Genomic DNA, 14262 nt, shown 5'->3' on the forward strand with positions numbered 1-14262 from the left:
CGAATGAGCGAGCCCGGTTGCCACAGCTAGCTCCCTGCAACCTTCTGGAAGCGTGAGTGACCTCTGCCTGTTTGTTCGGCTGAAGAGCAGACGACACGAGAGTAACGGCAACAGTGTGCGAGCGACATCTGCTGTTAGCCCGCGAAGCGCTCTTTTTAAGGCCTCCTGCAGTAGTCAGTGGACAGTAAGACGTAGGCTACAGGAAGGGAACCTGACCCCTCGAAGAGCTGCAAGTGGTCCAAAACCAACGCCTGCTCATCTTAAACATCGAGAAATACCACGATTACATTTAGAAAATTTTCACTTTTCAGAATAAAGCAATGTTAATAAATTTAGTTTCACTTTAAGCGTTATTAAATGATCTTTCAAACAACATACTTCATACTTCTTTTATTGTCTTATTATCTACTTTTCTTTCTTTCTGAAAAACATTTTATGTCAAAAGTGTGAGGTGGGTCTATTTCCTTGCACGCAAGTATATAAACAAGTACTGTAGTGTACCTTTGATACAGAGTTAAATGTGAAACCACAATTAATGTACTGTTAATAGACAGTTACAACTAAAGCCAATACATCATTCCTGTTCATTCCAGCAAAGAAAAACCGAGATTATATTCTTTGGACTGTAAATGCTTCTACAGGTTTAATTATGGACTAAGTGTCAACTTTATTTGAAGACTACAGGGAAAGAACGTTCTTTGTCCATTTTCTTGATTTTACAGGAGAGCACGTTATTTCCTTCTTATGTAGGGTTACCAGACGTCCGGTTTTTCCCGGACATGTGCTACATTTTAGTCTTATGTCCGGCGTCCGGGAGGGATTTGAAAAATATCATAAATGTCCTAAATTTTGAGAGTCACGTAATTTTAATTAGGAAAATACGTGTTGCAGTTTAACAGAGAGAAATCATGCAAGTTACAAGTGTATGAACTTCGCTACCAAACTCAATGGTGAAATTTATTTTGATTCAGTCGTTGCCCAAAAAGAAAATAGAGGTTTCTGCTAGAACATTAAGGTCTCATTTGATGTCATTGTTCACTGCTTGAGTGGAATTTCTTGCCTTAGGGTTTATACTGATGGAACAAGGTGTTTCCATTCTTATTCAATATTTTGATTGTAAAAAAAGGGGTATAGATATCAAAGTTATTGAACTAGAAACTACCCTAGATTAAACGGTAATTGCTGAATAATAGCTTGTCATTCCAGGACATCATGAGAGAGTATTTTCGTTACCATCAGCACAACGGAGCCATGGGAGAAATTTTTTTTTTCAAAAATCTGTAAATAGTTTGATACTGAGGTTCAGTATAATTTCGAGTTTGACTGTTCAGTCTCTCATAAATGTATTTTGATTTAACGCAAAATTTTTGATAAAAATTGACTCCTCTGAGAAGTTAAAACATGTAGTAAGAAATTCATTGTTTAGTATTGATTAAAAGTTTGAACATTTTTCACTTAAGAATTAATATTTTTTTAAAAAGCTGAAAATTTTAAGTGTCCTACATTTTGACTTAAAGTCTTACATTATGTCCTACATTTCCTTACAGAGATCTGGTAACCCTATTCTTATGAGCATGTTCTTTCCCTGTATACCTCTTTGCAATGGATGGAAAACGCACGGTCTATTCGTGTACAATTCCTAGTTAGAAAGGCCCTTCATAGAGCTATTTGATAGCACCTTTACCTCAATTTGGCTAAAAATGGACAAAGCACGCTCTTTCCCTGTGGTCTTCATTTGTAAGTTCCTTTACAAAAATATTCACATTAGGTTTTTTGCTCTATTTCAAGGTATTGCTCCAGTGCAGCGACTTAATTACTAAGTGTGAGTTTAACGGATTGAATGAAACTTGCGAACAGGAATTCCATCCCAATTTCATGCACGGATATTGTTGTACGTTCAATATGTTGTCTCCACCGGATACGTACACGGATCATGCGTAAGTATTTCCAGTGTGGTATTTGAAAAATTCCCAGTGGGGTGTATTCCATATCTTCTTTCGAATAGTATGCTTCAGATGCTAAAACTAAGGCTACCAGAGGGGAAATTCCCCCTCATCCCCCCTTACATGCAGAACTCGAAATGCATGAAATCGATGTTGATTCATGGTGCTTCAATTGTCACAATTAAAAGCATAGTTTTGTTTTCTTTGAAATGATCGTGCCTGATTTTCTCAATTATGCATTTTAGTACATCACAGGGAGCAGCAGGAGTAGTAAAGTACCCTTGATGCATTTCTGTGTGTATTTTGATGCACCAAATGCGCATCGATACAGTCCCCCTTTTTTAGTCTCTGTCCCGATTCTTTAAACGTAAAACGGGTCGCCTAAATGTATCTATGGCCATGTCCGAAAGGTGCAAGACTGTACTTGAAGGGAGCAGAGCAGCCTACGGCTGAACCTCGCCCGCTAAATAAAGGAATTATTATTATTAGTATTATTATTATTAATGGTCTGGCAGTGCGGTCATGAAGTCGTGGACTGGAAGTGAAAATCTTTCGAACTGCACTTCGACTGCAGCGCCAAATACGAACAGTAGAGAGGACATATTGGTTTTTCACTTTTTAAACACTTTTTTTTTTCTCCACAGAAATCACATAACATTTGCAAATGTACTTATACATACATTTCCACACATTAGAAGAACTACAACAACAAAAAACTTGCTGGCTTTCTACCTCCGCGATTTCAAACAAACGAACAAGTCCACTTGTCACATGACCGAGCCTGCAACCTTGGCATGCTCTGCGCTGTGTTCTTGATTCCTCTTCAACTTGACGCATTCGAACTGTACTAGGTGACGTCATTTCCGCCAAAACCGGTAGAAATTATTTCACATTTCAATGTCAACGATGTGTCATATTCCAGTTTTCTTAAAACAGTGGAGTTCGTTCTCTGTTTACCTAGAACTAATGTAACCAATTAACGAGAGTTTTCGTACATGAATTGCTTATAGACAAAAAAATAGAACGCTCTTTTAGTACAAACTTTGACAGCAATGTTGATAAATAAGGTGAACTTTAATCAGGCGTGTATAAACTTTTACAAAATGTTATTTGAAAAGAAGGATGTACTGAAGAAGTTCCATTCGTCGACAAAATATCAATGTATGACATTCAATTCTAAAAGACCCCTTGGTTGTAGTACAGTGTATATCACCATATTATGTAAGATATTTACACAGTATTTATTTAATAATTTGTTTTTTAAAAAACGGAACAGTTTATTAAAACGTGTATATTTTGCCGACCCGTTTTGTTGTTTTCAAAACTTGGTCACCTTAACTTTGATGCTTTACTGGACTCAATATTTTTGCCCACGGCTGGATTGCGCACACTTTTCCGGTTTTATTAGTGTTATCTGATAAGCCGTTGACAAGTTGTCACAATGTACAGGATTGCGCACAAAAAATGAGGCAATGTTGTCAGATGTAAAATGTTCTCAAGCCGTTCTCACTTCTGTTGTGTTTGTTTGTGTGTGTGTGTGTGGACTTGCACGTGCTTTGCTGGAAGGGTAGGATTAGATAGGCATAGAGGATGAACCTGATTGGTGGACTAGAATGTAATGGTCGGTTTGTTGTGCAGTAATTACCCTAACCTAACCTAACCTAACCTTTGAGTTTGAGTTTTATTTCTAATTTCTCTCTCTCTTCTTGTCTAAAGACAAAAAACAGTTTTGCGCACAGTCTTTAAAGATATGAAAGTGGCAACGTTCGATCAAAATCTGTGCGCAAAACAGGTCAGTGAGATTTGTGCGCAATTCTGGATCTAAAGTGTGCGCAATTCGGTTGCGGCGATATTTTTGTGTCAATTCACAGGTGTTCTGCATGTATTTATGATAGTTTTCAATTAGGAAAATAAAGAAATCATATATTTTTTCGATACATAACGATAGTAAGTAATTACATTATATTTGAACTAAAAAGACGTTACAGCATTTTAATTTTAGAAGAATATTTCTTTCATGTGGCAAACTGCCTTTTTTACATCATGCCAGGTTAGTCCTTTGGAAAAAAAATACAAGAAATTAATTGATTCATAGGTTTTTATACCATAGACGGTCATGGATTGTCAACCACTGAGAAATTTTGAGAACATTAGCACAAACTTTAAAAAAATATTTGCTAGACAAGTCTCTCTCTCTCTGTATATATACACACCTCCCCCCCAGACACATGGCCACCTCCACCTGCATACTTTCAGGGGTATGCGCTTTGTGTTCTGGTGCAGTAGGATGCATAAGTATTACCAACTAAATTGTCCTACAATTAGGACTGCAAGAATTGAAACAAAACGCCAAACAAGCTCCTGACAACCTCTGCTCTAGCATCTAAACCTTAAAAACACGTAGCTTGCAAGAGAAAATTTAATGAAAATGGTCATGGACAATTTGCCGAGCAATAATTTGTGCATCATACTGTACCTTTAATTAAAACCAGGGTGTCAATTTGCTAAGAATTTACTGCTTCCCCCGTATATTTGTATACTTTATTTATTAAATAAGTTACAATAAGTATGAACATAATTGCATTATGTATTTGGGTACCAATACTTGTTCTGGTAGCCAAAATAGGTCTTTTTTACATAATTTAGCTATTACATTTTTTTGGGTTGTTTGCCTGTTTAGTGACAACATATTTTGTTTGAACTGCCTCATAAGACACTATCACCTGTTACTAGCGCCAACTATTGCCAAGAAGAAAACTGTGGGTCTTGGCCGAAAGTTTCCGGCTGGGATCTGATGGAAGGTTATGTGGATGGGCCCGAGGACGACAGAGGGCTCTACCCCCTGCGCCAGCATGTGTCAGGATTCTCTGGACACTTGTACGTTCAGATAGAGATTGATGACGCTTCGAAGCAGGATGCCTGGTGTATCTTGGACGCCAATTTTCCTTCAGTTGGGGTATGAAATAGATTTATTACATTTCTGACATTATATGACTCATAAATATTGATTGCAAGCCATCCACATATTTTCTTCGAGTAAAACATTTTTCTTCTGAAACGGTACAGCTTTACAATAATGTTTTAGTTTTAAATTCCATAAATCATCTCGTACAGATTCTTTTCAGCCTTGCTTGTAATTATCAGTCACATGAAATAACCGCAAATAGCACAGTGGTTCGGATCCCACATTAAACTGTAGGCCCAGTTCCGAGTACCCTTCCTGTGCATAAAGTGGACTCAAAACAGCAATTCAAACACACAAACAAGTATTATTATAATAACATGCATAAAAATACCAAATAAAAGAAGTAAAAAAGCAAGTAATGTTTAAAAAAGTAAATATACTCCTGCCTGAACTCGCTCTGGTTGATCTCCTCATCCTAAAATCAAGAACATAGTAGGAAGTAATGACCCCTCAAGGAATAAATAAAACAAAAAAAAATCTTTGGGGATTAAACAAAACTTCCTTACGAAAAATTATACCCTTTTCGTCAATTAACCACATATCATGGATCATCCTAAGAATAACATCAGAAGACAATACCTGATTAACATACTCATCCACATACATCCTAATAACCTCTTCCGCTTTGATTATTTTATTTATTAGAGTTTTGTGTTATATCTCAACGTAGACATTTATTAGTATCTTTATTAAGACTTGAATTTATTGTGTTGCCTTTATATATTTATATATAAAACTCATTATTTGATTAGTAATCAAGAAGAATCCTATTTTTGTTTATTATTTCTTTCATTTTGTGTGTGTGAAGGGGCTCTCGCACAGTGGCGGCGAGTAAGGTGGGCAGTTGCCCCCCTCCTTTTGCCACTTCTGCCCCCGCACTATGCTAAACCTTATCAACCAAGGGAAAGTAAACTGTTCTTGCCCCTCCTCCCGCCCCCAACTCCCCAACTTTTGGAACTCACAGTTAATTTCAAGAAATTTTGACCCATTTAGCGCAAAAAATACCAATAATTAACTACTTTCCAATGCGATCCTTTGTAATTTACTGTGTTCGGGATCCCGAAAAGTCTGAAATCATTACCCCAAGTCGGCATCCGAGTTCGATAATAGTTCATGCACCGTCGTTTTGAAATACCTTTTTTATGCAGTATCCTTTGACGCGTAAAAACATGGTTTGATTTCTATGCATTGTGAAAAAGTACAAGAAGAAATAAGGAATTGTTCATCACCAAAGTTATAGATGTAGATGTTAATGCATAGGAAGCAAGGCGAATCTAGTTTCTATTTAAATAGTGGACTGAAGTCAGAATTTGTCAACAGCGCCAAAGTATTTTCACTCAATTTCAATTTTATGATTTGTATGATAATAATAATGATAGTAATAATAATAAAAAAGGTAACATACATGTTCTATGACTGAGGGACAAGATATGACATCTTACTCTGCTCTCCCTGAGGAAAACATCCTGTCCGAGCCCCCTGATTAGTAGGTTTTTTCATACGAAAGAACTCTTGTGAAGATTAAAAGATAAGTAGAAATGCTGATTAAGGCTGCGTGCGTTGGTATTTTGCAATTGTGTCCCTTATTTTCAACGTGTGACTGCGATATTGGCTCTTAATTTCATCTTGATCACCTGGCAACCCTGCACAAAGGAGAAGGTCGTGTACATTTCCTGCTCATGAGTATTATTATTATTATTATTACTTTTTTTTACATTTTACCTCACAATTCTCAATTAGAATCTTTTGTATCCCCGTTTAGAAGCTCGGTCAGTGGCGTCGTCGTCGCAATGCGGGGGGGGGGGTGCAAGGGCCCCGCATTATGCTCCTGAAATTTTATGTAATCGCAGAAATTACACAGTGTTGCATACAAAGAAAAAAGTCAATTTAAGATGCAGAAATATGGTTCCCAGTAACATCAAATGACGATCTGCAATAATAAGCAGTGGCGTATTGTCTCAGCTAGAGGGGCCCGGGTAACTTGTCATATGGGTCTCCTCCGAAATGCAGAATGACCTTAGTTTCTCCGCAGATGCCATCGATAGAAAAATATCCCTTACCTTATACCTATATAGCTACATAGGTTGTCGTAAACGTAGTGTAGTGTGTCAATTGTTTGCAGTTATGAATCCAGTAGAAAGATTCAGTTGCTCAACCAGTCTACACAATAAACTCGTGACATTTAAAATGTAACTTCAAAGGCGGCCCAAGCCTTTTCATTTTATAAAGAAAAATGTGAAATGAATTTCCCACATTGTCCACACCTGTTACGTTTTACTTCAAAGGGGCCAAAAAACTCAGTAGGAGGTGGAGTCCAGGGGCAATTATTCCTTTACCCTAAGGGCAATTGTCTCCTCCTCTGCCACGCAGTGTGTACAGCGTATGAGTTAAATATGATCATTATTTTTTATTTTGTGAAGTTTATTTTTCTTACATATTGAAATTTTGTAGACATTTCCATGGAACTAGTTTTTATTTTCCAATGTGTTCCGATTCTGTGATCTGCAGTGTTCGAAGTGAAAATTCCTAGCTGTGAATTTCATTGTTCGATTGATTTGATTGACTGCTTTATTTTACTTAATTCATGTGCCACTTTTGGCTAATTTGCGCAGATGGAGATGAGTGATGATATGATGAAATTGATAGATGGACACTCACAAACACCCATGCCCAGGCCGGGATTCTAATCCGGGACCCCTGTCGTCGTAGCGCGATGTTCTAACCACTCCGTCACGGGGACCGGCTTTCCTTGTTCGAGATTGGGGATAGAAGGAAGGAACCATGTGTGGATCAACTTGAAGACAACGAAGCAGGTGGATGATCTATTAATAAAACCGTTCTTATTTCATGAAATAGTTTTTATAACAAATGTGTGATCAATGGTCTATCGAAAAGAAATGGCAGCGTTAGAATTATGAATAATGATATTGAGGTCCATTAACACCAAAATTAAACACCGTGTCTGTGTCAACCATTTTTGGGGGAGGGGTGAGGGTTAAGTCCTTTCATTTCATTGAGTGACAAAATTTCAGTGAATAGAGTCCCATCGCAGCTTTATTTTCCATCTCTCAAGACTGGAATCCACAGCTATTTCTTCGTAGCAGAATTCAATTGACCTTGTGATGTTAGGCCACCATGGACAATCTAGAGGTCCGGTGCACCCCCATAACTGAAGAGTAAGTTTGCTTGAATATATTACTCACTATTAATATCAGAAGGCTAATGTGAGCGACTCTTACGTTGAAACTTGGCCTGGCGCAGCCAGGGGATGGCTTAGGGGCTGAAGGGGGCATCCACATAAAAGTCCAAAAGAGGAGTGTTTTAATATGTGTGTATTACATGGAACCTCATTAAAAATACATTTCAAGCAAAAAATACAAAAGATCACGAACAATATGTTTGGCAGCGGGAAGCTTCCCTCTCCTCCAAAAAGAAGAAACCCAGATCTTCCAGTTATTTATCAGAGATTCAGATCACCCTGATTTAGTTTCAAGAAGGTATGGGAAGGCAGAGTATTTGGGGCAGAAGTTAATTTCTTGTACAACTACGGGGGAGGGGAGGGACTAGCTAACTATTGTACGTCCGTCCCACTCTGGCATCAATATTTTTGTCACTAAGGGGGCCTCCAATATTGTGCTTGCAGGGGGGCCCCAGAGACCAGCGCTACGCCACTGAGCTAGGTAAAGGTAAACATGAGGCACAAAGTATAATAACGTTACGGATGTAGAAATTTACAAAGTTTTGACTTCGGGATTGTAATGCATTTCATAATTTTCTTTCAGATAAGAGTCCACAGTCCAATTGACCCAACACCAGACGTAGGGAATTACCACTACTTTCTAAATAACTCCTATATTATGTTCCGAGTAAAACCAAGCGCAACGTCTACTCTTCAGAATGTGCATAAGTACAAGCCAACAGACCGTCATTGCTTTGCAGCAGAGGAAAGAAAACTCTACTTCTACAAAATGTACAGCGAAAGAAACTGCCAGTACGAGTGCCTCGCGAATGCGTCTTTAGAGTTGTGTGGCTGTGTTCCTGCTTATCTACCCGGTAAGTGACTGGGAAACTCCTTATAATAAGACCGATACGGAGATGTTTTTGTGCAACGTCATCATTGATAGGTGCTGGATCGTAATACGGAATAGTATCACAGTCGCAAATGTATGTTGAATATGCAAAAATTGACATAGTTTGAAAGTAGTATTCCTACGCAGTATGTGTGAATAAGGTCTATTAGTTTCAATATCGTGGGAGTTTGATGTTGATATCGTGTTGCGATCTATGGCCTACCAATAATGACGCAGGTACATGTAAGAAACAAGTGTGTCTGCTCAGGCCTTTTTACAAGAAGGTAATGGTTTAGGCACAGTTGAGGGGAGATTGATAACCACCTAGCTTCTATTAATCAACCCACTTAGCGAAATGACTTACCCCAGTTGTCAAGCGATTTATTGAAGCTTGATACTTGCCTGTGGCCCCTCCTAACTTCTGGCGATTGACAAACTTTAGTTCATTTCTTCTGCCTGATTATAGAATATAGTACAGGACATGTTGATATCGTTTTGCCTTACTTGAGCATTTCGAGATATTCTGCACGGCATCCAAACCGAGTTAAAACATTTCAGCAACTCAAATTTCTTACATATGCAGGTTTGTGGCCAAATTATATGTTTAAGAGAATACTGAATTCATGCAGACATCGCAAAATAGACGATATTCAGCGAACAACTTCCCCCACAATTCATTGCGCAAAGTCAAGGCCGCAAACAGACCAAATCCTATGTTGAAAATATATCGGGTAAGCATTGTGCGTATGCTCTGTCCCGAAATGATTCAGGCTATACTTATCGCGATCATATGAGGAGTGTATACGTATAAAATATCTCAAATTTTCTCTATGTAAGAAGGCTTCAACTACGTTTTCCTTAAAACCTCGAATCAGTTTGCCTGGCTTCATGCGTATTCAACTGCTTCTTCCTAAAGTGCACTGCGTGATGAAATCAAGTTGAATATCATCCATTGATATAGACATCGGATGCATTCACACACACACATACACGATACCAATGTTAGCTCTTAATGATCTGATGCCAAATTAATTTCTTTAAAAACCCTGAATTCAAAGTTCTGTCAGTATTTTCAAGGACCAAAACTGAAACCAATTATAAAAATTAGGTGGTTCCTTATGTACTTCCACTGTTAAAATTATTGAAGTTTAAAAATTGAACTACTTTCATCATTAGGCATAAAGGGGAAAAAGTAACCGTAGTAGATAGATAGATTGAAATGAAATTAAGTTAAATTTATGGAAATATGTATGACTTATTTGTTTTTAATTTTAATTAAAACAGATGCTTTGTAACTTTCTTCTAGGAGAAAGAAGCACACGAATTTGCAATGTAGGCAATGATGCCTGCAGTTTCGGACAATTTTACTACAAAGGTAGGATATTATTACTACATATTATTTGAACCTTTTTCAACTTCAGTAATGAGTAGCTTGAATGTATTACACATGAATGATAATAAAGATGAATGTATTTATAGTTTTTCGGAAATTACTGTACCTTTGTAATAGTAGACAAACCATATATATAAAGCGGAATATTATCCGTGTAGAATGTAGTGAATGGAAAAAAAAATATTTATACTTAGTTTGAGTAAAAAGGTTTTTTCTCCCGGATGTATGAACTCAACCTGATTATTCTAAATGCAGCACATAACATCCAGAAAATATTTTAGATACATTTTACCAAAAACGTATTGGTTTAAGCCATTAATAAACTTAAGGAGTAATGCAATATTTTGTTTTATATCATTACAGAATACAAATATCTACCAAGATGTAACTGCCTTCCTTCATGTACTGAAATAAATTACGAGTCCGAATTGCAACAATTTGATTATAACTATGACTTCAATGAAAAGTAAGTATCATTTTGTGTGCTCTTTATTATGTGAGGATGTATGTATGATAATTAAGGCTTCCGTTTTGTAGTTCCTTGATTAGATTTCAGGTAGAGATTCAGAGTTTCTTGGTTCGGATTTCACTATAATCTGTACACTGCAAAAAACAAATACAGAAGAGAAAACCCTTGTAATGTGGCCGCCGCGGTGGCTCAGTCGGTAACGCTTCTGACTACAATGCTAAAGGTCCCGGGTTCGATCCCCGGCCGGTTCAAATCCGAGAACTTTTCTAACGATGGAGGCGGCCCCGGCGCCTACCCAGCGTCGAATAACATGGGTACCTGGGGAAACCCTGGGGGGGTAAAGGCGGTCAGGAGCGTGATGCTGATCACATCACCCCAACTCACGACCGGATCAAGAAAGTGTGGGGCGTTACCCCCACACCCCCTATACGCCTTCATGGCGTGGTGCTATGCACAGGGGAGCACTTGTAATGAACAGCGCCATACCAAAGGTGAAATATGTTCAGGAACTGATCTATTCGCAACTTTGTAATGCTTGAAATATGGTTTTCAATCAATTGTGACGTATTCCTTAAAGATTACTAAAATCGAACATAGTCCATACAATGGCAAACACTTTGAACAAAATCTCTAATTCAACGTGTTTTTTTTCCTGTGGTTCCAGACTTATGCAACACCCTGTACATTTCGGATCTCTACTCTCTACCTACATAGTATTTCGAGTTATCCGGAGTGCTATTGTTTGATGCAAATTTTCGGAAATAGCCAGGAATGGAGAGCTTAAAAAATTGGTATTCCTATTCCATTTCATGTAGGCATATACATTACAATTAAACCTACTATGTTACTCCTATGACTTAAAATTTGTTAATTTACTTATCGCAACATGATTGTAAGAAATAAACATAAAGTGAATGCATCTCATTCATTTTCTCTGTATTGTTCCAGCTCGACAAGCGCCATACTTCTATTTTATTTCAAGGAGAGGAACTTCATTGCTAAACAGAGAAGGGAACTGTATTCCTCAACTGATTTTATAGGTATGTAATGGAAGTACTTTTCAACATTTTTGATTTGTGACATATATTCTCGTCCCACAGTATGCCTTCACATATGGTACGGGTTTATGTTTCAACTCAGAGGGGCAAATACAAAACTAGATTTGGTTGCATTCACAAGTATACAAGTAATGTACCATCATGCTGGAGAATTAAATTGGGCATATTGTTATTTAGTTATTGAACAAAAGCACTGCCATTCCTTTAACTTTCAAGGTACATATGAGACACGTTCTTCCTTAAATTTGATTAGTTGTCACATTAATATTACATTCGGTATCCTTTAAATCTTGTATAATTAAAATTATGTATCAATTGTTACAATATATTTGATTCTTTTCGTCGATTTTCTGAAATGTATCTAACAGTTCTCATGTTTACAGTCATTTTGACTTTTTGCTTTGTATATCTTTTATATTTTTTCAGTGGCTAATAAAGCGTATTCCTTTTATTTCAGCCAACATAGGAGGAATATTGGGCCTCTGCTTAGGATTCAGTGTAGTCAGTGTCATTGAGATTCTGTATTTCCTGACAATTAGACTGTGCTCAAAAATAGGATCTCCAGCATGCTCATGCAACAAAATCCAACCGTCTGAAGGAGAAAATCCGTTTAGATTTCCTGCACATTGGAAGAAATAAGGGCGAGATGAAATGGGAGTCTTTAGAACATGAAGATGAACATGTCAAAAAGTTTATTTTATGTTCAGAGAAGCTACTGGGGACTGGACCTATTGAACCACTGAAGTGTGCCCCAACTGGGAATCGAACCTGGTACACCTTGATTGATTTCAGTGCACTTTCATATCAACTTTCACATCCGCGATTATTGTAAAGAAATATTTACCAGAGAATCACAAACTAAAATATGCATTATGGTCAGGGGCGGCTCATGATAAAATATGTACCCGGGCGAGGTGATTTTTTGCCCCCCCCCCCACCCTAATTTCTAATCTGCCATCCCCATAACTTTCCACCCTGGTCTCCCTACTTTCCACCACCCCTCAATTATACATGACCATGTGTCGCTTCATCAATTTTGTCACACATAAATGAACCACATCTTCGCGATTAGACAGAAGTGTCAGAAAAAGCAAAGTGTAAAATAAACCATATCAATCAACTAAATATCTTAAGTACTAGGAAATAACATTTTGATTTTAGTAATCTCCTAGCTTAAATTGCTACAGATTTTGCAATATATACTTATTATGTCATGTAGCAGTAGCTTCAATTAACTTTCGTCTACACGACTCCAATTCTTATGTACTAATCAGAAATATGATTTTGGCGCTACTCAGGGGAAGCCCCGGCCGGTCGTCCGGTCCGAAAACGGCCGCTGATTATGGTATTTATTACGCATAATCCTTCGCTGCATTCCGTTGTAGTGAATGGCAACATTTCTATAAGATCAATAGTATAAAATGATTTATGTTTTATAATAAAATAAATTTCTGCCTTGGTCAGCATATTGAGTTTTTCATATAAAATGAGACCCAAGACAGTGAAATCCCCTGTGGGGAGTCGAACCCGATACTCATTAATAAAAAATCGCTAGCGTTATTGTGAACAACCAATGGTTTTAGCATATACGCCGAGAAACAAAGAATTCTGGGTTCCAATCCTGGATATAAATGTTTCTGTATGGCGTGTTCTCGTCCATTTCATCAATTCCTTCATCGTTGCAATTGATCTAGACAGGTAAAAAAGCTACGTAAAATAAATATCATGGAATTTGCACTATGGATTACTACTCGTAATCATATTACTCTGCACATAAATTATTATCCTTCTCTTGGCTTCCGTGTTAATGTGATCCAAAGTGGCCTTTTTTAATTAACGAAAATGTGTCTTTCTTTGTGACCTTTCATTCAAATTAGTCTTAATGTCTCCATGTGCTATTTGCTGAATTTATATGTGGGCCTAAACTATAATTATGTAAATTTACTGTGCAAATATGTACATTGTAGTCTCGTATAACACATTTTTGAATGTATTGAGTATTCCATTCTTGACTTTGATTATACTAGGCCAGGGGCGCCGACTTGTCAAAATTATTGGGGAGGCTCTGATCACTGAAATAAATTGATGAATGACTCATTCCCTCCCTTTTTTAAGTTTTGGCCTCAGTGTTCGGAATGTCGTAAAAGCCCATGAATTCCTCAAAAATATTAAAATTTTCATTTACAGTTCGAATCAGAATGTCAATTGTTCACGGATGGATATGTCACAAGTTTTGTCAACCATAATAGCAAAATATTCCCGACTTTTAATATCTGCTACCATGGAGCGCAAAACAGATCTCCCTTATATATGAATTATCTCGTTCTGAATGTCATGTAAGAGCCATTTGTAGCCCGAACGTCT

General features: G+C 37.4%; 1 protein-coding gene across 1 annotated transcript; it reads left to right on the top strand.

The window, feature by feature from the left end:
- Nucleotides 1–1901: 1901 nt before the first annotated feature.
- On the top strand, nucleotides 1902–12798 carry LOC145982996 (pickpocket protein 28-like). Its single transcript, XM_083116279.1, has 7 exons — nucleotides 1902–1937; nucleotides 4677–4899; nucleotides 8691–8961; nucleotides 10285–10353; nucleotides 10735–10837; nucleotides 11789–11880; nucleotides 12356–12798. Exons 1-7 carry the CDS (start codon nucleotides 1903–1905, stop codon nucleotides 12535–12537), a joined length of 975 nt encoding a protein of 324 aa, XP_082972405.1. The 5' UTR covers nucleotide 1902; the 3' UTR covers nucleotides 12538–12798.
- The last annotated feature ends 1464 nt before the right edge of the window (nucleotides 12799–14262 follow it).

Source organism: Lepisma saccharinum, unplaced genomic scaffold, assembly GCF_977018435.1.
Source record: "Lepisma saccharinum unplaced genomic scaffold, izLepSacc3.1 HAP1_SCAFFOLD_534, whole genome shotgun sequence".
NCBI lineage: Eukaryota > Metazoa > Arthropoda > Insecta > Zygentoma > Lepismatidae > Lepisma > Lepisma saccharinum.